At 47.9% G+C, this 15,342-nt stretch overlaps 1 protein-coding gene across 4 annotated transcripts; it reads left to right on the top strand.

The window, feature by feature from the left end:
• Positions 1 to 1,258: 1,258 nt before the first annotated feature.
• Positions 1,259 to 14,714, top strand: znf395b (zinc finger protein 395b). 4 transcript variants are annotated; one of them, XM_083933498.1, is made up of 10 exons: positions 1,259 to 1,438; positions 5,278 to 5,456; positions 6,534 to 6,718; positions 6,805 to 6,917; positions 7,101 to 7,303; positions 8,139 to 8,239; positions 9,280 to 9,571; positions 12,803 to 12,898; positions 13,045 to 13,151; positions 13,831 to 14,714. In XM_083933498.1, the coding sequence occupies exons 2-10, from the start codon at positions 5,325 to 5,327 to the stop codon at positions 13,940 to 13,942; spliced, it is 1,341 nt and encodes a 446-aa protein (XP_083789624.1). In that variant the 5' UTR covers positions 1,259 to 1,438; positions 5,278 to 5,324; the 3' UTR covers positions 13,943 to 14,714. The 4 variants fall into 4 exon arrangements, with proteins under 4 accessions (XP_083789624.1, XP_083789622.1, XP_083789623.1 ...); XM_083933496.1 differs by having other exon boundaries at positions 1,261 to 1,438; positions 5,318 to 5,456; positions 9,277 to 9,571; XM_083933497.1 differs by having other exon boundaries at positions 1,261 to 1,452; positions 5,318 to 5,456; positions 9,277 to 9,571.
• The last annotated feature ends 628 nt before the right edge of the window (positions 14,715 to 15,342 follow it).

Below are 15,342 nucleotides of genomic sequence, written 5' to 3'. Positions count from 1 at the left end.
AAGTTTCAATACAAAGATGAAAGGATCAGAGTGACAATAAGCATAAAAACATAATCAAATCAAAATAAAGCTAACATTAAATAAATCAAACAATAACTAAATGTGACAGAGTGCAACAGACACTGTGGTTAAACGTAGGTTTATACAATATACAACAATACGCAGCGTGCAGTTTAGGAGCATGTTGGAATAATTTTCTTTACACCATCTAGTGCACCTGAACACATCATCAGTGATGGTGACGTAGGGGGTTTCGGGTCTTTCAACAATCAGACGACCCAGCCGGGGTGAACAAGTAAGTCCCAGCTTGTGTCCAGGTAGCGCTCCTGCCCTCCATGCCCCGCCGCTCCCCTCCTGATCCACAGCCACCTTGATGCCACTTCTGCAGCATCAGTGGCCAACGTGATGGCCCTTCGCTGGCTGGACCCAGTGATGCCAAGCATTCATTCATTCATTCATTCATGAATGAATGAATGAATGAATTAATGAGGGAATGAATGAATGAACGAAAGAACGAACAAGCGAACGAACAAGCGAACGAACAAGCAAACGAACGAACGAACGAATGAATGAGCGAATGAATGAATGAATGAGCGAATGAATGAGTGAATGCTTTATTGCTTTAATTCAAACGTGAAAACTAAATGACACTTGAAGCAGGAGTCATTAAAACCCTCCGTATGTTTGTAAAGGAGCATCAGCTGATTCATTCCTGCCTGTCTCCACCTAGTACCTGTACTGTAGGTTTTCTTACTTCCTGTGTGTCCTGTTGTTGTTTGTTTGTTTTTAATACGCTCAACAAAACAAACAAACACCAACAAACAACACAGTAAGCGCTTGTGTAAAGTCCTGTAAACTGTGAGAACACTCAGATCAACCGTCTGATCCTGTTTTAATGGCAGTTGTTGGTTTGATTGGACACTTTTTTCAGTGTGTGGGACATTTAGTGGGTCAGTGCAGCCAAAGCCACTCATGATGCATTATATCCTGAATAAAATCACATTTTGCTCGTTTCTTCATTCATTTTTTATGTGTAAAGAATAAAATCCAAACCATAAAGATGCCTTCTAATGCTGCAGAACACAGATCCCAGGTTTGGATGTGTGTCAGACAGACAGACAGATGGACAGACGGACAGACAGAGGATGCTGCTGCTGCTGCTGCCGCTGCTGCTGCTCTGGTAACCCCTCACCTACATCATCCTTTTGTGCACGGCGCGCTGGAGGTTGATATCTCCGCTTTCTGCCCAGCTGCCACCGCCGGCATTGGTTCACCAAACAGACGCACGTAGGCGCGCATCCGACCGACCAACCCCCTTCCCCCCCGGCAGACTGGACTGGAGAGCCGGCAAGCGGCGGGACAGCCAGGCAGCGACGACCCGCTCCTGTAGCTCGGACAGGACCGGACCGGACCGGACCGGACAGAGGTCTCCACCGAAGTAAGCACCCCACAGTATGTTTCTGCATGTCTGTGTTTTCTGAGCGCGGAGGTTTTTTCGTGTTGCAGCGCAGGAAAAATGTTGTTTTCCATCGGAGGGTGAGACGGGGGAGGACGGGAGGGAGGGAGGGGGAGTTCCTCCTGATCTCAATCTGCGTCGCCGGGTGGAGATCGGTGTTTGCAGTTGAAAGATGATCCAAAATGATTAAAATGATCATCCTAAACCACACCGTAACCACCGCCGTGACGCGTCCGGGTGCTATATGTGTTTGGGGAAGTGTTCATTTGAAGATATCACCGTGCGTAAACGTGCACGCGTGGCCTCGCGTTATAGTGCATCAGTGGATTTGACTGGTTTCCATCCAAACGCGTGTAAACTCTTATTTTGCCCCTTAAAATAAGTGTTTGGGTGTTTTTGCCTGGGCTCCATCTATGGGGGATGACGTGATGTTTTTACGCACACTCCGCGTCCACCGCCTGCTCCTGCTGCTGCGTGTTCGCTCACACACCTGATTTAACCTGCGTGTTATTATTTATTGTATCTGTTTGTTGTCACACACGGTTGTTTGCAGCAGCAGCAGCGGTCGGTCGGTTCCCGGTGCCGCTCGGCCCCGCTCGGTCCCCGCTCCCCCGGTGAAACTCGTGTCTGAACACGTTGTCAGAAAGGAGGTGTGTGTCTGAGAGGCAGCGCCGGGCCAATGAGCGGCGGCTCCCCGCCCACACCCCGGCACTTGTTTACTACTGAAGCCGGGCGCTGATTGGTGCAAAGGTGGGGGGAAATCGGGCTTTACGCTGCGTTCAGGTGCACGGGAAAGAATGGGGAAAGGGAGGTTTGTGGACCACGGTGGTGCCAGAGGAAAGGGTTTGATGTGGTAAACATGTAAACAACATTGCACTGGAGCCCCAGAGCAGGATTAAGCCAGTTTGATATTCAGAGAAAAAAAACATTTATGCATTTAAGTCCCAGCCCTGGTCATGGTCCTGGTCCAGTCCCAGCCTGGTCAGATGCGTACATGAACTGATGAAGCCACCCTTCTGTGTGGAGTTTGCATGTTGTCCCCGTGTCTGCGTGGGTTTTCTCCGGGTTCTCCGGTTTCCTCCCACAGTCCAAAGACGTGCAGGTGTTCGGTTCATTGATGACTCTAAATCACCCGTAGGTGTGAATGGTTGTCTGTCTCTGTTCGTCTCTGTGTGTCCTGTGATAGACTGGCGTCCTGTCCAGGGTGGACCCCGCCTCACGCCCGATGTCAGCTGGGATCGGCTCCAGCCCCCCGCGACCCCGACAGGGACAAGAGGCTGAAGATGAATGATGAATATCTATATGTCTTCGTAGAAATATGTAACTTACAACAGCCCTAAGGTGCTGGAAAAGCTGGAAAATGGACCTTAAAAGTGCTTGAATTTGACCTCGTAAAAGTCGTACGACCCCTGTCGAATAATTAATATCAATCATTTTGTGCATTTGATTTGAAATATGTGGTTTTAAATGTTAAGAGTCTTCAGAAAACTCCAGTCATTGAGTCTGACGACCTAAAACCACCACAATACTCTAAAGATAGTAAATCACGGACGGGGAACGCTGCAAAATAACTGCTTCGAGATATTCACTGATTATTCCTACGTTCCCTGAATGCAGCATTGGCCCAGTTTTACCTCTATGGGCAACAGGCCACAGTGAATGCACCCAAACGCCAGATTACATCTCTGGAGCATGTTATCAGTCAAATACTTTATTAGAATAGACGACAGAACTACAGCAGGGGTTTGTTCCAGTCACTATCTGAACCCACACGAGTTTGTATTCAATCCAAACTCCTGCAATCATCTTCAAGTCCCCGTGGTGTTTTGGCTCTGCGCTGTCAGCCAGAGGAGTGCAGTAGTGTTCGCCAACACTCACCAGTCAGCAAAGCCGCCTTCTGTTTAGATCTACGTATTTATTCATCAGAGAAAGATTCATTTTTTATCATTTGGTGCCGTGGTTTACTCTGAGCAGGTTCTTCCTAGTTGAGAATAACCTTCAGCCTTCGTTAGTGCGTTTACCTGCAGTTTAAACACCGGATCATAACCGGGTTAAGGGCGTACTCTGGTTTCTCAAACACCATGGAAACACCGTACCCCGGCGTTCTCAGACCCCGGTTAACAGACCTAGAGAACTCATGTCATGTCACCCGGAGTAATATTGGGTTTCTCAACTCCCTCTCCCCACTCCGCGGTGTGTCCTTTGACCCCGGAAATAGAATAAACCAGGAAGCAACGGCGCCGAAAACAACGTGCAAACACAACAACAATAGAGCGTTTCCTTTAAACCGAGGTAGGACTTCACCATGGCAACAAACATCACTACCAAGAAAACTTGTTTCTGTCGTAATTCTGTCCAAAAGTCGCCGTTTGTGATTTTGACAAAGGTGAACTGGGGAAAAAGCTTTATTCAGAGCAGCTGTGTGTTGCTCATGTGTACGAGGGGACCTTAAATCATCCCGTCATTCCCTGGACCGGTTTACAGGTTACTGATGTGCACGGAAACACACTGACTGCTTTTAAGATGGAAGCTCTTCCAACGGTACAAACAACCCACAAAGGTTGCTAAAGAAATGTGTGGTGGACACTACGTATATACAAAGGTGACAGGAGACAACGGGCTCATCAGGGTTGACTTTGGCTTGAGCTTGAGGCCTAGTCCACACCAAGCCCCGCCCACAGCGACTTCCTGTTTGATCCAATCAGGAAGCTCCGTCAGCGTCAGTTCTCTGAGTGTCCACTAGGGGCAGGTTTCATAACAGAGCAGTTTCTCATTGAGCCCCATGTTAAACAGCCGTTTACACAGCATCATTAAATCTGTTTAAGGACAAAAGAACATTCTAGTCTGTGTGTTTAGATCATATCTCCATGACAACACTGAGGGGGAGGGGCTAGTTTTTATTTTATTGGAGGTTAATGTTTATGAATAATTAGGGGCGTGGCCTCTTGAGTGACAGCTGGCCACTGGCTTTCACTTCTCCTCGGAGGTAAACGTCAGCTAGATGGACGTACGCCCCTCCCCCCAACGTCACATACATGCCCTTTTTTGGGAAGAGGAAATAAGGCGAAGTCCGACAAGATGGCGACTCCCGTAGGCGAGGACGATTGGAACAAGTTGAGAGAACGAACCCCGACAAAGACGCTACGTTTATTTTTTTTACAGTCAATGGTCCACGATAGTCCACACGTACAGTAAATGGCGTTTTGAGATGACCAAAAAAAATCTTTTGGAAAACTCTGGCCAGTATGAGTGCGTCATTATCTGCTTTGTGCGGCGTTACAAATGAGCGAACCTTTCATGCAATGGTGGCCGTGGCCTGAATAGTGCTGGTTTTAAACCACCAGCAGGACTTTTTACATGTCGACACATAAATGGACAGTTGCTCGTTCGCTTTATATTGAGGAATTGAAGCCATGCACCACGACCTGGTAGCCTCAGCTAATAGCGTTTTGTCAGGCTTTTGAGGACGATGGAAGGAAAACCCCTGTTTACAAAGTACCAGACAATTAGGAGGCAGAGAGGTTCAAATGAAAAATGCTATGTTTTTGAAGCAGGCCGCGCTAACAACAGGTGACGTCATCCCCAGCTCCGACTTCCAACATCGGAGGTAGATGGAACGCACCACGAGAATCAGGATATTTCACCCTCTGCTGCGTCATTCTTGTTTAAAGTCTGTCTCTTGTGTGTACCCTACTAAACTGCAGAAGAACCCCCTTTGATAAGCAATTTTATGGATATTTAATTGCTGTAGAAACGTTTGAAAGGGCCGTCAGACTGGTTTGATCACTTCTCATTGTGTCCCTGTGGTGTCTCGTCTGCAGGGAGCTGTGACACTGTACTGAGTCCCCTCATTGTGTGCAGCAGCACCATGGCAGCTATGGGACCTGAGGACAGAGCTGGAGCGGGGCCAGGCGGGACGGCAGTCTGCCTGTCGGGACCACAGGCCTGCACCTCTACAACAACGCACAACAGCAACGGCCCTGGCATGCAGCAGACTCTGGTGAGTTTTCAGAGAGGGACAGAGCTGATAAATGTGGGCTTTCCCATTATTTTGTATCGCCCCCAAATGTCTCCTACGATAGAGGCAGTGTCCTGCTGCTCAGAGGCTGGCACCCACATCCCTTTCATACTGTTACACTGGCAGATCGTGCTGTCTGCAGACAGGACGCCACAGATGGACAGGAAATATTCTCTTAACTGCTTTATTCATGGAAGCAGCCAGACTCAGTTTCAGGGTTTCAACGACGGTTTAATCCAAGGCCAACAGAGTCTGGGTTACTCTGTCCATGTCAGCTGCCATTAAAGTGAAATTCTGGCGTAAAATCCGGGATTTAGATCATAGAGATATCCCAGACAGTCGCTAACAGCCAAATGCGGCTAACACGGATTAGCTCGGGGCAGCACGTTCGCTTTAAAGTCTTTTTTAACCACTAATATTGTCCATGATAACACCAAACCTCTGCAGTAGCATGTGTTTCCTTTATAGCTCTTCTTCTCCGAACCGTAGTTGAGATTGAGCGAATCTCATGCTAACTTGGCTCGGGGCAGGTAACTTGCCTTTGGTGGTCCAAGTAAACAGCCGAAGGACTGGACAGTGAGACGGTGGTTACAGCAAAATGAACTCAGACTTTATTGTTATCGGCATTAAAGGCACTTTTACTAACATTTAGTAACTCAAGGCTGGAGGAGTATGGACCGCGTATGCGCCCCGTAGACTGTCTCAGACAGCTTATACGCTACGCTTTTACTTACACTGCCCACAACACACATGTCCGACTACGTCACTCATAAACATTTTTCTCAATAAGCCACCAGGGGGAGACAGAGATCCCATGATAAGAGTCCTAACACATTAACTGAAGCACCAAAATCGTAGTTAGTAAACCCGGAGTTAAGTCAATCCCAAAGGAAGGAGCCCATTGGTGCTTTGTTTTCTAATCCGAGCTAATCATTGTTAGCCACATTCAACTGTTAGCGAAAAAGACCCTGGGATGATTTTACGTGTCGCAGTAAAAACATAACTGTTGCAGATTTGAACTTCAGTAGGAGCTCATTATTTCATTGCTCCTCTCTAAAGGTGCGTTCGCAGAGGTGCGTCCAGGCTGAGAAAGCATTCAGGCCGAGCGGGCAGCACAAGAACAAGACATCCGCTCACCTACAGCACAGGGAGGCTGAGCGAGGCTGGAGCAACCCGGCTGCTCCTCTGCAAACTATAGCACCCACAATGCACCCCAGCTCAACTACCGGAGAGTCGCCATACAGGTGAGGACCAGGTTACGGTAAATGAGTGTGTGAGGGGGGGACTTTCACACGAGGGTCTGAGGGTAATTCTCGTATGCTGCGTCCAGTTTCCGCAGCCCAGAGTCGGTGGAGATGGACGAGATCATGGCAGCCATGGTTCTGACCAGTCTGTCCTGCAGCCCCGTGGTCCAGAGCCCTCCACAAACAGATCCTGGACCAGGTCAGTCTCATCTCACCAACACACCAGCATCACCAGTGTCCTGCTGTGTTCAGTACCACTTTCACATCAGACAGCGTTCATCATGGGCTCATAGGGCTTTGGAATCATCTGTCTGTGAAGTTAGTAAAGTATAATTAAACAGAAGAAGAGTTAGTTTCTGAAAACTAACTTCCTGTCTTCCAGCCGGCTCATCATCGTCTGCAGCTGATATGGAGTGCGGTGGGGGCGAGCTCTCTGACAGCGGCAGCAGCGGCTACTGGAGCTGGGACCACGGCAATGTGAGTCCCGCCCCCTCGCCGTCCGTCGCAGAGATGGACAGCAGCCCCGATGAAGGCCTGCATATGGAACTGGAGCAGGGAGAGGAGCTGAATGCCAAAAAGCCAAAGGTACGCAGCTGTACCTCAAAAACTTCACCGTTTGGCACCATATGGTGGAAATCGCTGCCTCGGAAACTTCTTGAACCAGCAAAGGAAGACTGAGGGCGCACTCCCACTGTTCCTCCGTCCCGTGCCCCGTGCTTTAGGGTCCTTGTCCCCCCTCCAGGCCCGTTTGTACTCACACTACTTGGGCCTCGGAGAATGCTTCTTGCTGCCTATACGTCATCACGCCGTAACACGTCACACGCATTGATGACGTCATGGCGATGCGTGGCTTTGTTTCCAGATCTTTCCATAGACCTCGGAGTTTTTGTGCGTCTTGTCGACTGTTTTTGAATCTTTTCATCGACCAAATCTGCAGTAAACACTCCACCTCCGCATCACACCAACGTGAACCTTTCACCGCCATTGTTTGAAATGTCCGCGCATGGTCCCTCCTTCTTTTTTCTACGTCCCAACAGGCGCACAGGAAATGACCTCAGAACCGCCGTAGGCCTCGTGCTCGTACACGTGCAAGCGTGCTTTACTAAAGCCCACCTCTCCCAAACGGGCCGTGGACGGCAACCGTGCCGCTCCTAGGCGCGGTACGGTTGCACTCACACTGGTCAAAGGAACCAGACTTTAGCCGTGAAAGGTGTTTTGGCACGGTACGGAGTCACAGTGTGAGTGCGCCCTGAGACTGTCTCTCTCTCTCTCTCTCTCTCTCTCTCTCTCTCTCTCTCTCTCTCTCTCTCTCTCTCTCTCTCTCTCTCTCTGTAGTTTGTGTCTTTCTGTGCATTTCTCTTTTCTCCCTTTCCCCCCTTGTCTCCTGTACTTGACCTGCGCTGTGTTCTCTCTCTCACAGAGCTCGTTCAGAGGTGTGTACAAGTGTCTGTGGCCCAGTTGTGGCAAAGTGCTCACGTCTTCGGTGGGAATAAAAAGACACATCCGCGTGCTGCATCTGTGGTGAGTTGGACTAACGCGCACAGCCAGTCGCATGCTTCTTAGGGATGGATGTTTCTTGAACTACTCAATCAATACTCAGGCTGATACAATACCCAGGTTAAAGTACTGATTTATCTTTATAACTTAAGGACAGTACAAAAACTGGATTTAGAGTAGGGCCATAACGCCTCCATAACACCCATTCAATCAGCTGATGACATCTAAAGCAAGTCAAATTAACTACTAATCTACTAAAATGAAGGCTTTTCAGCTGCAGCACCTCACATGAGCCGTGCCATGACACACTGGAAAGACTCTTCAACTGTAATTCTAAGCGTTAAATCTTTAAGTGATGGTTGAAATGAACTATACTGTGTTTCTGGGTTCATAAAAAACACTTGTTAGCTGCTGGTAATTTCTGTACAGTCCCTTACTTTAACATATGTTTTGCACAAAACCCTTTTTTACTGACCAACAGAAGCCACAGTTCATCTTCTTGTTGTTGTCTAAACACAAGGAGACGCACAAAAACACAAGATTAAAGTCTTATTTTGGCAAAATGTAGATTTAACTCAAGAACTTCCTGTTTAACAAGAGTCAAGATGATGCGTTTAGACCTTGAGTTTGACTCTTACTACAGACACGTGTGTTTATTTCCTCTCTTTATGTCTTTTACACGTGTGTCTCGTGAGATGGTTGTTAAGTGTCACTGAGGTGTATCTGTTATTACAGAGGCAGGGGTCTGTTCGGAGTCTCCATTGTAAACTGGGGTGTAGTGAAAACCAGACAGTTTGGCCCTTAACAACATTCCTAAGCTGCAAAACAACATAAAAAAAACAGGAGGGAATAAAAATTTTAGGCTGTGGAAGAGCTCTGACTTTAGCCGGGGGACGTGATGAAGCGTTTTTGAGATGTTGTATCTGGGCCACAGTGAGTGCTGCGTTCACTAACGCTCCAAACAAACAACTCGCTCCTTTAAACCTGCGTGTCTGCTGCTCGCCACCTAAATCTGCACCCTTAAAAACACATTTACACCCTCCTGCCCCACACACACACAGCAGTGGGTCGGATCAGACCCAGAGAGAGGAGGACTTCTACTACACCAAGATCTCCTGTGAGACCGTGGACGCCAGTGCCGCTCCAGCTCCTCCCCAGCAGGCTCTGGGCCAGGCCTCATCTTCTCATCTCAGCTGGGCCTTCTGCGCTTCTCCTCCGGCCTCGGGGGTCCAGATCCCCCCAGATCACAGGCCCAGGTCCAACTCCAGCTCTGGGCCTCCCCCGAGCAGGCCCAGTCCACTCAGCCAGTCGGCTCCCAGCAGGTCCTGGCAGATCCACTCGGAGCATCTCTATCAGGTGGGTGCAGCAGTGTTGCTCTCAGCCTCAGCTTTGGCCTGATGACTGTGTGTGCACAAGTTAAGATTTAAGATTGGGTAAATAAATTAGTGCCGACTGTTAAAACCCGGGCCAGACTCACACGTGTCACAACAAAGCTCTCCTCACACTCACACTGTCAGAGCTCAATCTCAAGGCCCTCTCACGCATCGCATCCGCAATAGCTCAGGACAACACACACCCACTCAACCTCCACTTCACCATCACACCCTCCGGACGCAGGTTCAGGTCCCTGGTGTGCAGGAGGGCCCGCTACGGCAAAAGCCTGGTGCCTGCAGCTACAGCAGCCCTCAACACAAGGCCAAGATAAAAACACATATTTCTGTCTACATGTTTATTCTGTCGTTTGTCCTTTTGTGTATTAACTGTAAGCGTGCTGCACATAAACGGTACTAAGTCTAAAGTCTAGTTCAGACAATAGATGCTCCTGATGTGTACTCTCATTTAACCACTTGTTAACCACGTACAAGCTTCAACGTTCACAAGTCTGTACTGATGTATTTGATGTCGTGGAACAAAGCGTGAACATCGTTTAATCCCGTGTTCACCGCAGACCTTATTTCAGGCATCTAACCCAAACCCCATTCAGAAAACCCACTGAACCACAAGTGCAAAAATGCAAACTCACTTCTTCCTACAGCACTCTGTTACTTCTCTTTTCCGTCTGACTGGCCGTGTGATGAATTAGTGCAGTGTAGGTGGAAGTGCTTAATGACACTCACCCACCTGAAATATTGTGTCAGTCCCAGTTTAATGGAAATGTTTTGATGCTGTGTTGTCGTCCAAATGCTGTTTGCAGGCTCAGATGTTACGGGAAATACCGGTTTCAGTCTCTGTATTTAAGATCCCTAATTTAATAAGTAATTGTTTACTTCCTAGAGACCTTCTCTGCGAGCAGGCAGCGTTTTATGGGCTGAGAGTGTTTGAGAGCGATGGAAGGAGACAGCCCGGCCCTTGTTAGCATGAATTATTAAATGTCAGGCGAAGACGCGGTGTGTTCATGCTCCAAACGACGCTATTTCCCAAATTCAGGCACTTTTTTCTATGAAATCAAATGATTTACTCATTTTTTTCCTGCTAAATATCTCGATGGACACGATCTCACTGAAGTTTGAGTGCAGGAGTCTCAGGTTACACGGCTGTTGTGTTGTTTTAATAGGTCCTCCGTCCCAGCGCCTCCGTGCAGATACCCCCTCTAACGAGCCAATGAGCTACGACTTTGTTTATGCATCACGTAGCAGAACATTTCATTGGTGACCTGCATTTGCCCTGAACCACAGAGCCTGTAAATGGATGCTTTGTGACAGTGAGAGAGTAAACTGTGGGCTCGCTCGCTTCCCCCCGAGGAGACGAGACTCCCACCAGCCTGTCGACGGCAGACACACACGACATGTATTCCAGTGTAGTTGTACAGCGATTAGGGCCCGATGGACACATGCATATCCATGCCTAGTGTGGATGGATTCAACCCACACACTCTCTGAAAAATGTCCCAAGCAAACTTCTTAAAAAACAGTATTGTTTTTGCATTTTTTTATATGATACAGACGTTTCTATTGTGTACAACGATTGTCTTTAATTTCCTCATGGGTGCAGACATCAAGTGTGGTCCTGCCTCAAGTGTGGGTTGAATAATTGTAGGTCAGTGTGGCTGTGTGTGTGTGTGTGTGTGTGTGTGTGTGTCATGTGGAAGTGCCTGACCACAGCGTGCACAGTAGACCTGGCAGTTGCTACGTTTGGTTCCTGTTGGTTGTCTCTTTAGCTCATGGGTGTGGGTAGGGAATGGATTTTATTCTATGTTTTTATGTTTATTCATCCAGTGGTAGTGAGTGATAGTTAGGTACTGGGCATGGACACATACATATCCATGCCAAGTGTGGATGGACACAGATGTGTCTATTGTGTACAACAGTTGTCTCTAATTTCCTCATGGATGCAGAAATCTAGTGTGGTCCTGCCTCAAGTGTGGGTTGAATAATTGTAGGTCAGTGTGGCTGTGTGTGTGTGTGTGTGTGTGTGTGCGCACGCGTGTGTGTGTTTGTGTGTGTCTGTCATGTGGAAATGCCTGAGCACAGCGTTGAACTCACACTGACATTTTAAATTCTGTTAGGCACTCTCATTATTATGTAATTTGATTGTAAGCAACTTTTACTCGCTCTGAAGTAGATCTAGCAGGAGCTACTGTATCAGTCTGGCTGGTTTCTTTATTTATTGTGCACATTTTAGGTACAGCAGGACTTCCACATGCAGTTCATCTATATATGTTTTGCATTTAAGATTCATGAGCAACTAAACACACCCCTACTCTTTGCTGCTACGGCCGTACTTGGTCTGGTTCGACCGTTACGCCTAAAAACAAAGGTTTGGTTCCTGTTGGTTGTCGGTTTAGCTCATGGGTGGGTAGGGAATTGAAGGTAAATTATTGACTTATCATTTAACCTATCCTTTTATACAGTTGATCTCGTATTATCAATCAACATCCTCCATCAAGTTGGCTTATCAATGCAAGCAGCCTCTTGCTTTGGCATCTGTCAAACAGAACACACTGCGTGCGAATGGCCGGCTCCGACCTATTTTATTTTCCATTCATACCAATAACTTGTATCACTTTTATGCTGATGACACTATTATCTATTGTTGCTCAGCATCTATTACACAAGCTTTTGAGTTTCTGCAGTCAGCTTCAAATGTTGTCGGGTTTGAGGGAACTAAGGTTGGTCATGAACACTGATGAAACAAAGCAGAAACAACAAGAAACAACAAATGTCCCACTGATTTTAACTTGTCAAGGAAATGTAATCGAGCTTGTCGATGTAACTCCAGGGTTAACACGGTGGATACTCATGATCATGTTTTCTGTTGTGTCCTCGCCCTACTTGTGTTTACCACGAGCGTTGTGGTAGCAAGTCCCCCAGCGTGCCGGTATTTGACGCCAGAGGGTTAGATACTAGAGAGAGGACAGCGGCCATGAATCACTTTTTTACATATGCTTCTACTCAAAGGGCCAGGAAATGTCTCCGAATCCAGCCGCCAATTGAATAGCCCGGCTGTACATCCTCGAGGTCTCACTCTACTTCAAACCCTGGCGTTTTCTTCCTACCACAGTTTTAAATGGAACGGGTTGTAAGCCACTTTTAGGTCCTACAGATATGATGAATCACATGTTGCCTCCTCTTCTCCTGCTCCATCCAGGCCTGTAACCCCGTCCAGGTGTCTGTTATCCCCACCAGCCCCGGCTGCCAGGGTTGGACCCCCTCCGCCTCCGTCTCTGGTCCCAGTAACGCTCCGGTGGGTCTTCTGTCCCGTTCTGATGTTACATGTGTCTGTTTGGAAGACAGTAAATCATGACTTACTGTTTTACAACCGTGCCGTCCACTGATGAATGAGTCCGCGTGAGTCTGTCCTGATCTTAACCTTTGGTTGTGTCTCTTCAGGTGGTGAAACCTCGCTGTCGGTCTGTCAGTGTCGGGGAACAGTGGCTCCAACAGAACCGGCTGCAGCCCATGAGTGCGTCCCCCTCCCGCACTCACTGCTCCTTCAGGTGAGCCCTAAGCCGGTTCCCAACCTCCCTTCTTGTCTGTACTTGTGTTCTCGTGGACTTGTGACACGTCATTGGTCGCAGCCCAAGTCCTGTTCCAATTCCAATAGTCTGCATCTGGCCAAGAACGGTCCAAATGTCCGGATGTAACTTGCTCTGCACATTTTATTGAGGATGCATCAGAGGTGACTCGTGTAGACTTTGGACAGCCATGTATCCCAGAATGCATTTCACTTTAACGGCCGTACTGTGTCCTTCCGTCCTGGACTCACGAGTCAAACTTGCCAAGTCCGAAATTCTCCCTAACAGCGGAGAAGCAGGACGCCGTACAGTGTGACGGGGATCTGCAGCGTGGTCTGCAGCCTCCCACCGCCTCGGCTCCGCCCAGGACACTTGAACGTCCCACTGATGGAAACAGTCTCACATGTTTGTTGTTGTTTACCTGAACTCTGCACACGGATGTTACGGACACGCGTACGCCACGTGAGCCAGCGTGAGACTAAAACACATTTTCACGACTTGGCCAGGAAAGATAAAATAGGTTCAATCTTATCTTCATTTATCATCACTCTATTTCCCCATAGTCCCGTTTTTAGAGAGGTGGATCACATCATGCGTGTGCCGTAGTTTCCTTTCCCTGCTCTGCTTCTCATCCACATCATTTGTGTCTTTGCATCTGCAGGAAGGGTCGCGGGGAGGCCAAAAAGTGCCGCAAGGTGTACGGCGTGGAGCGCAAGGACCAGTGGTGCACCGCCTGTCGCTGGAAAAAAGCCTGCCAGCGCTTCCCCGACTAAAGACTGTTGCGTGATGGAGAGAGAGAGAGAGAGCAAGAGAGAGAGAGAGAGCGTGAGGGATGATGGATGATGGATGGATGAGTGATAAGAAGAGACTTTACCAAGAAGAGGATGTAAAGGAGGGCCTGAGAGCCAGCGAGACAAACAACGGTCCTGTTTTTTTACGTTCTACCTTTTTGTTTCTTTCCTAAAGAAATGCAAAACGATCTTTTTCTGTATCTTTGTATCTCGATCCTGAAAACCTGAAGTCTGCGATGGTGCTAACTAACTGTCGGCCGACTTTGACCATGTGACGTGCTAAGCCTACGATACTCTCCTACTTTATCCAAAGGTCATACTAGCGCCCGTGTAGCTCCACCGTATTAGACCGCAACTTGGCTGTTTTCTTTACTCCGACCCTCTCTTCCAGTGGTGACACAGTGGTTACGATGTACTTTATATTGTGTGCTTTGAGTTACGTACGAGTATTTTCTACATTTCTTTTTGTATCGTCTCGTTCCGCCCGTGTATTGGGCGTTTTTTCTTGTTTTTTTAAATGTTTTTGGCACCTTGTCGGATTATAAACTCACAAGAATAAGCTACAGTTGGTCCAAACTCAACCAAGTTCTACTTCCTTCCTGCCCGCGTGTGTTGGCGTACAACCAGTGTTAATGGTTTTATCCGTGAAGCTAAGGAACCATGGCGATGGGACTGGCGTTAGGGGGACGAGTTTGTCATAGCAATAAATAAAAAAAGAGGAAATATATTGTTAAACACAAAATTAAAAAGCACTGAGGATTTGGAAAGTGTTCTTCGTCTCCTTCTGCTTCTGCACGACAGTCCACAGAAGAAATAGCAAACAAGTTTATTGTAGTTTTCTCTGAACACATTTTGTCTGAAGACAAGAAGGAACAATGGTTTAATGTTGGAAATGGAGTCTGAAATGTACACTGTGTTCACAAATTCATTTTTTTGTGTGTGTGGGACTGACAGTAACGCAAACACACACATGCTCGTGCACAGTCACCCATTCTCGTGCACAGTCACCCAGGCTCGTGCACAGTCACCCACGCTTGTGCACAGTCACCCACGCTCATGCACAGTCACCCACGATCATGCACAGTCACCCACGATCATGCACAGTCACCCACGCTCGTGCACAGTCACCCACGCTTGTGCACAGTCACCCACGCTCGTGCACAGTCACCCACGCTCATGCACAGTCACCCAGGCTCGTGCACAGTCACCCACGCACTCATAAAGCATCATTACACCTCGTGATCAAACACTAATAAACACTATTAGGATGAAAGGGAAGAGATGCGACCTGCAAGAGGAGGAAAATACTGTGATGGTAGAACAAATGAACATATCCGTTATAGTCACACACTCATTATTCTGCAGGGTGAGCGCAGCCGACA

The sequence above is a fragment of the Echiichthys vipera genome, assembly GCF_963691815.1.
Source record: "Echiichthys vipera genome assembly, chromosome: 19".
NCBI classification, from domain to species: domain Eukaryota; kingdom Metazoa; phylum Chordata; class Actinopteri; order Perciformes; family Trachinidae; genus Echiichthys; species Echiichthys vipera.
The sequence above is the reverse complement of the archived record's forward strand: the minus strand, read 5'-3'. Positions and strand labels throughout refer to the sequence as shown.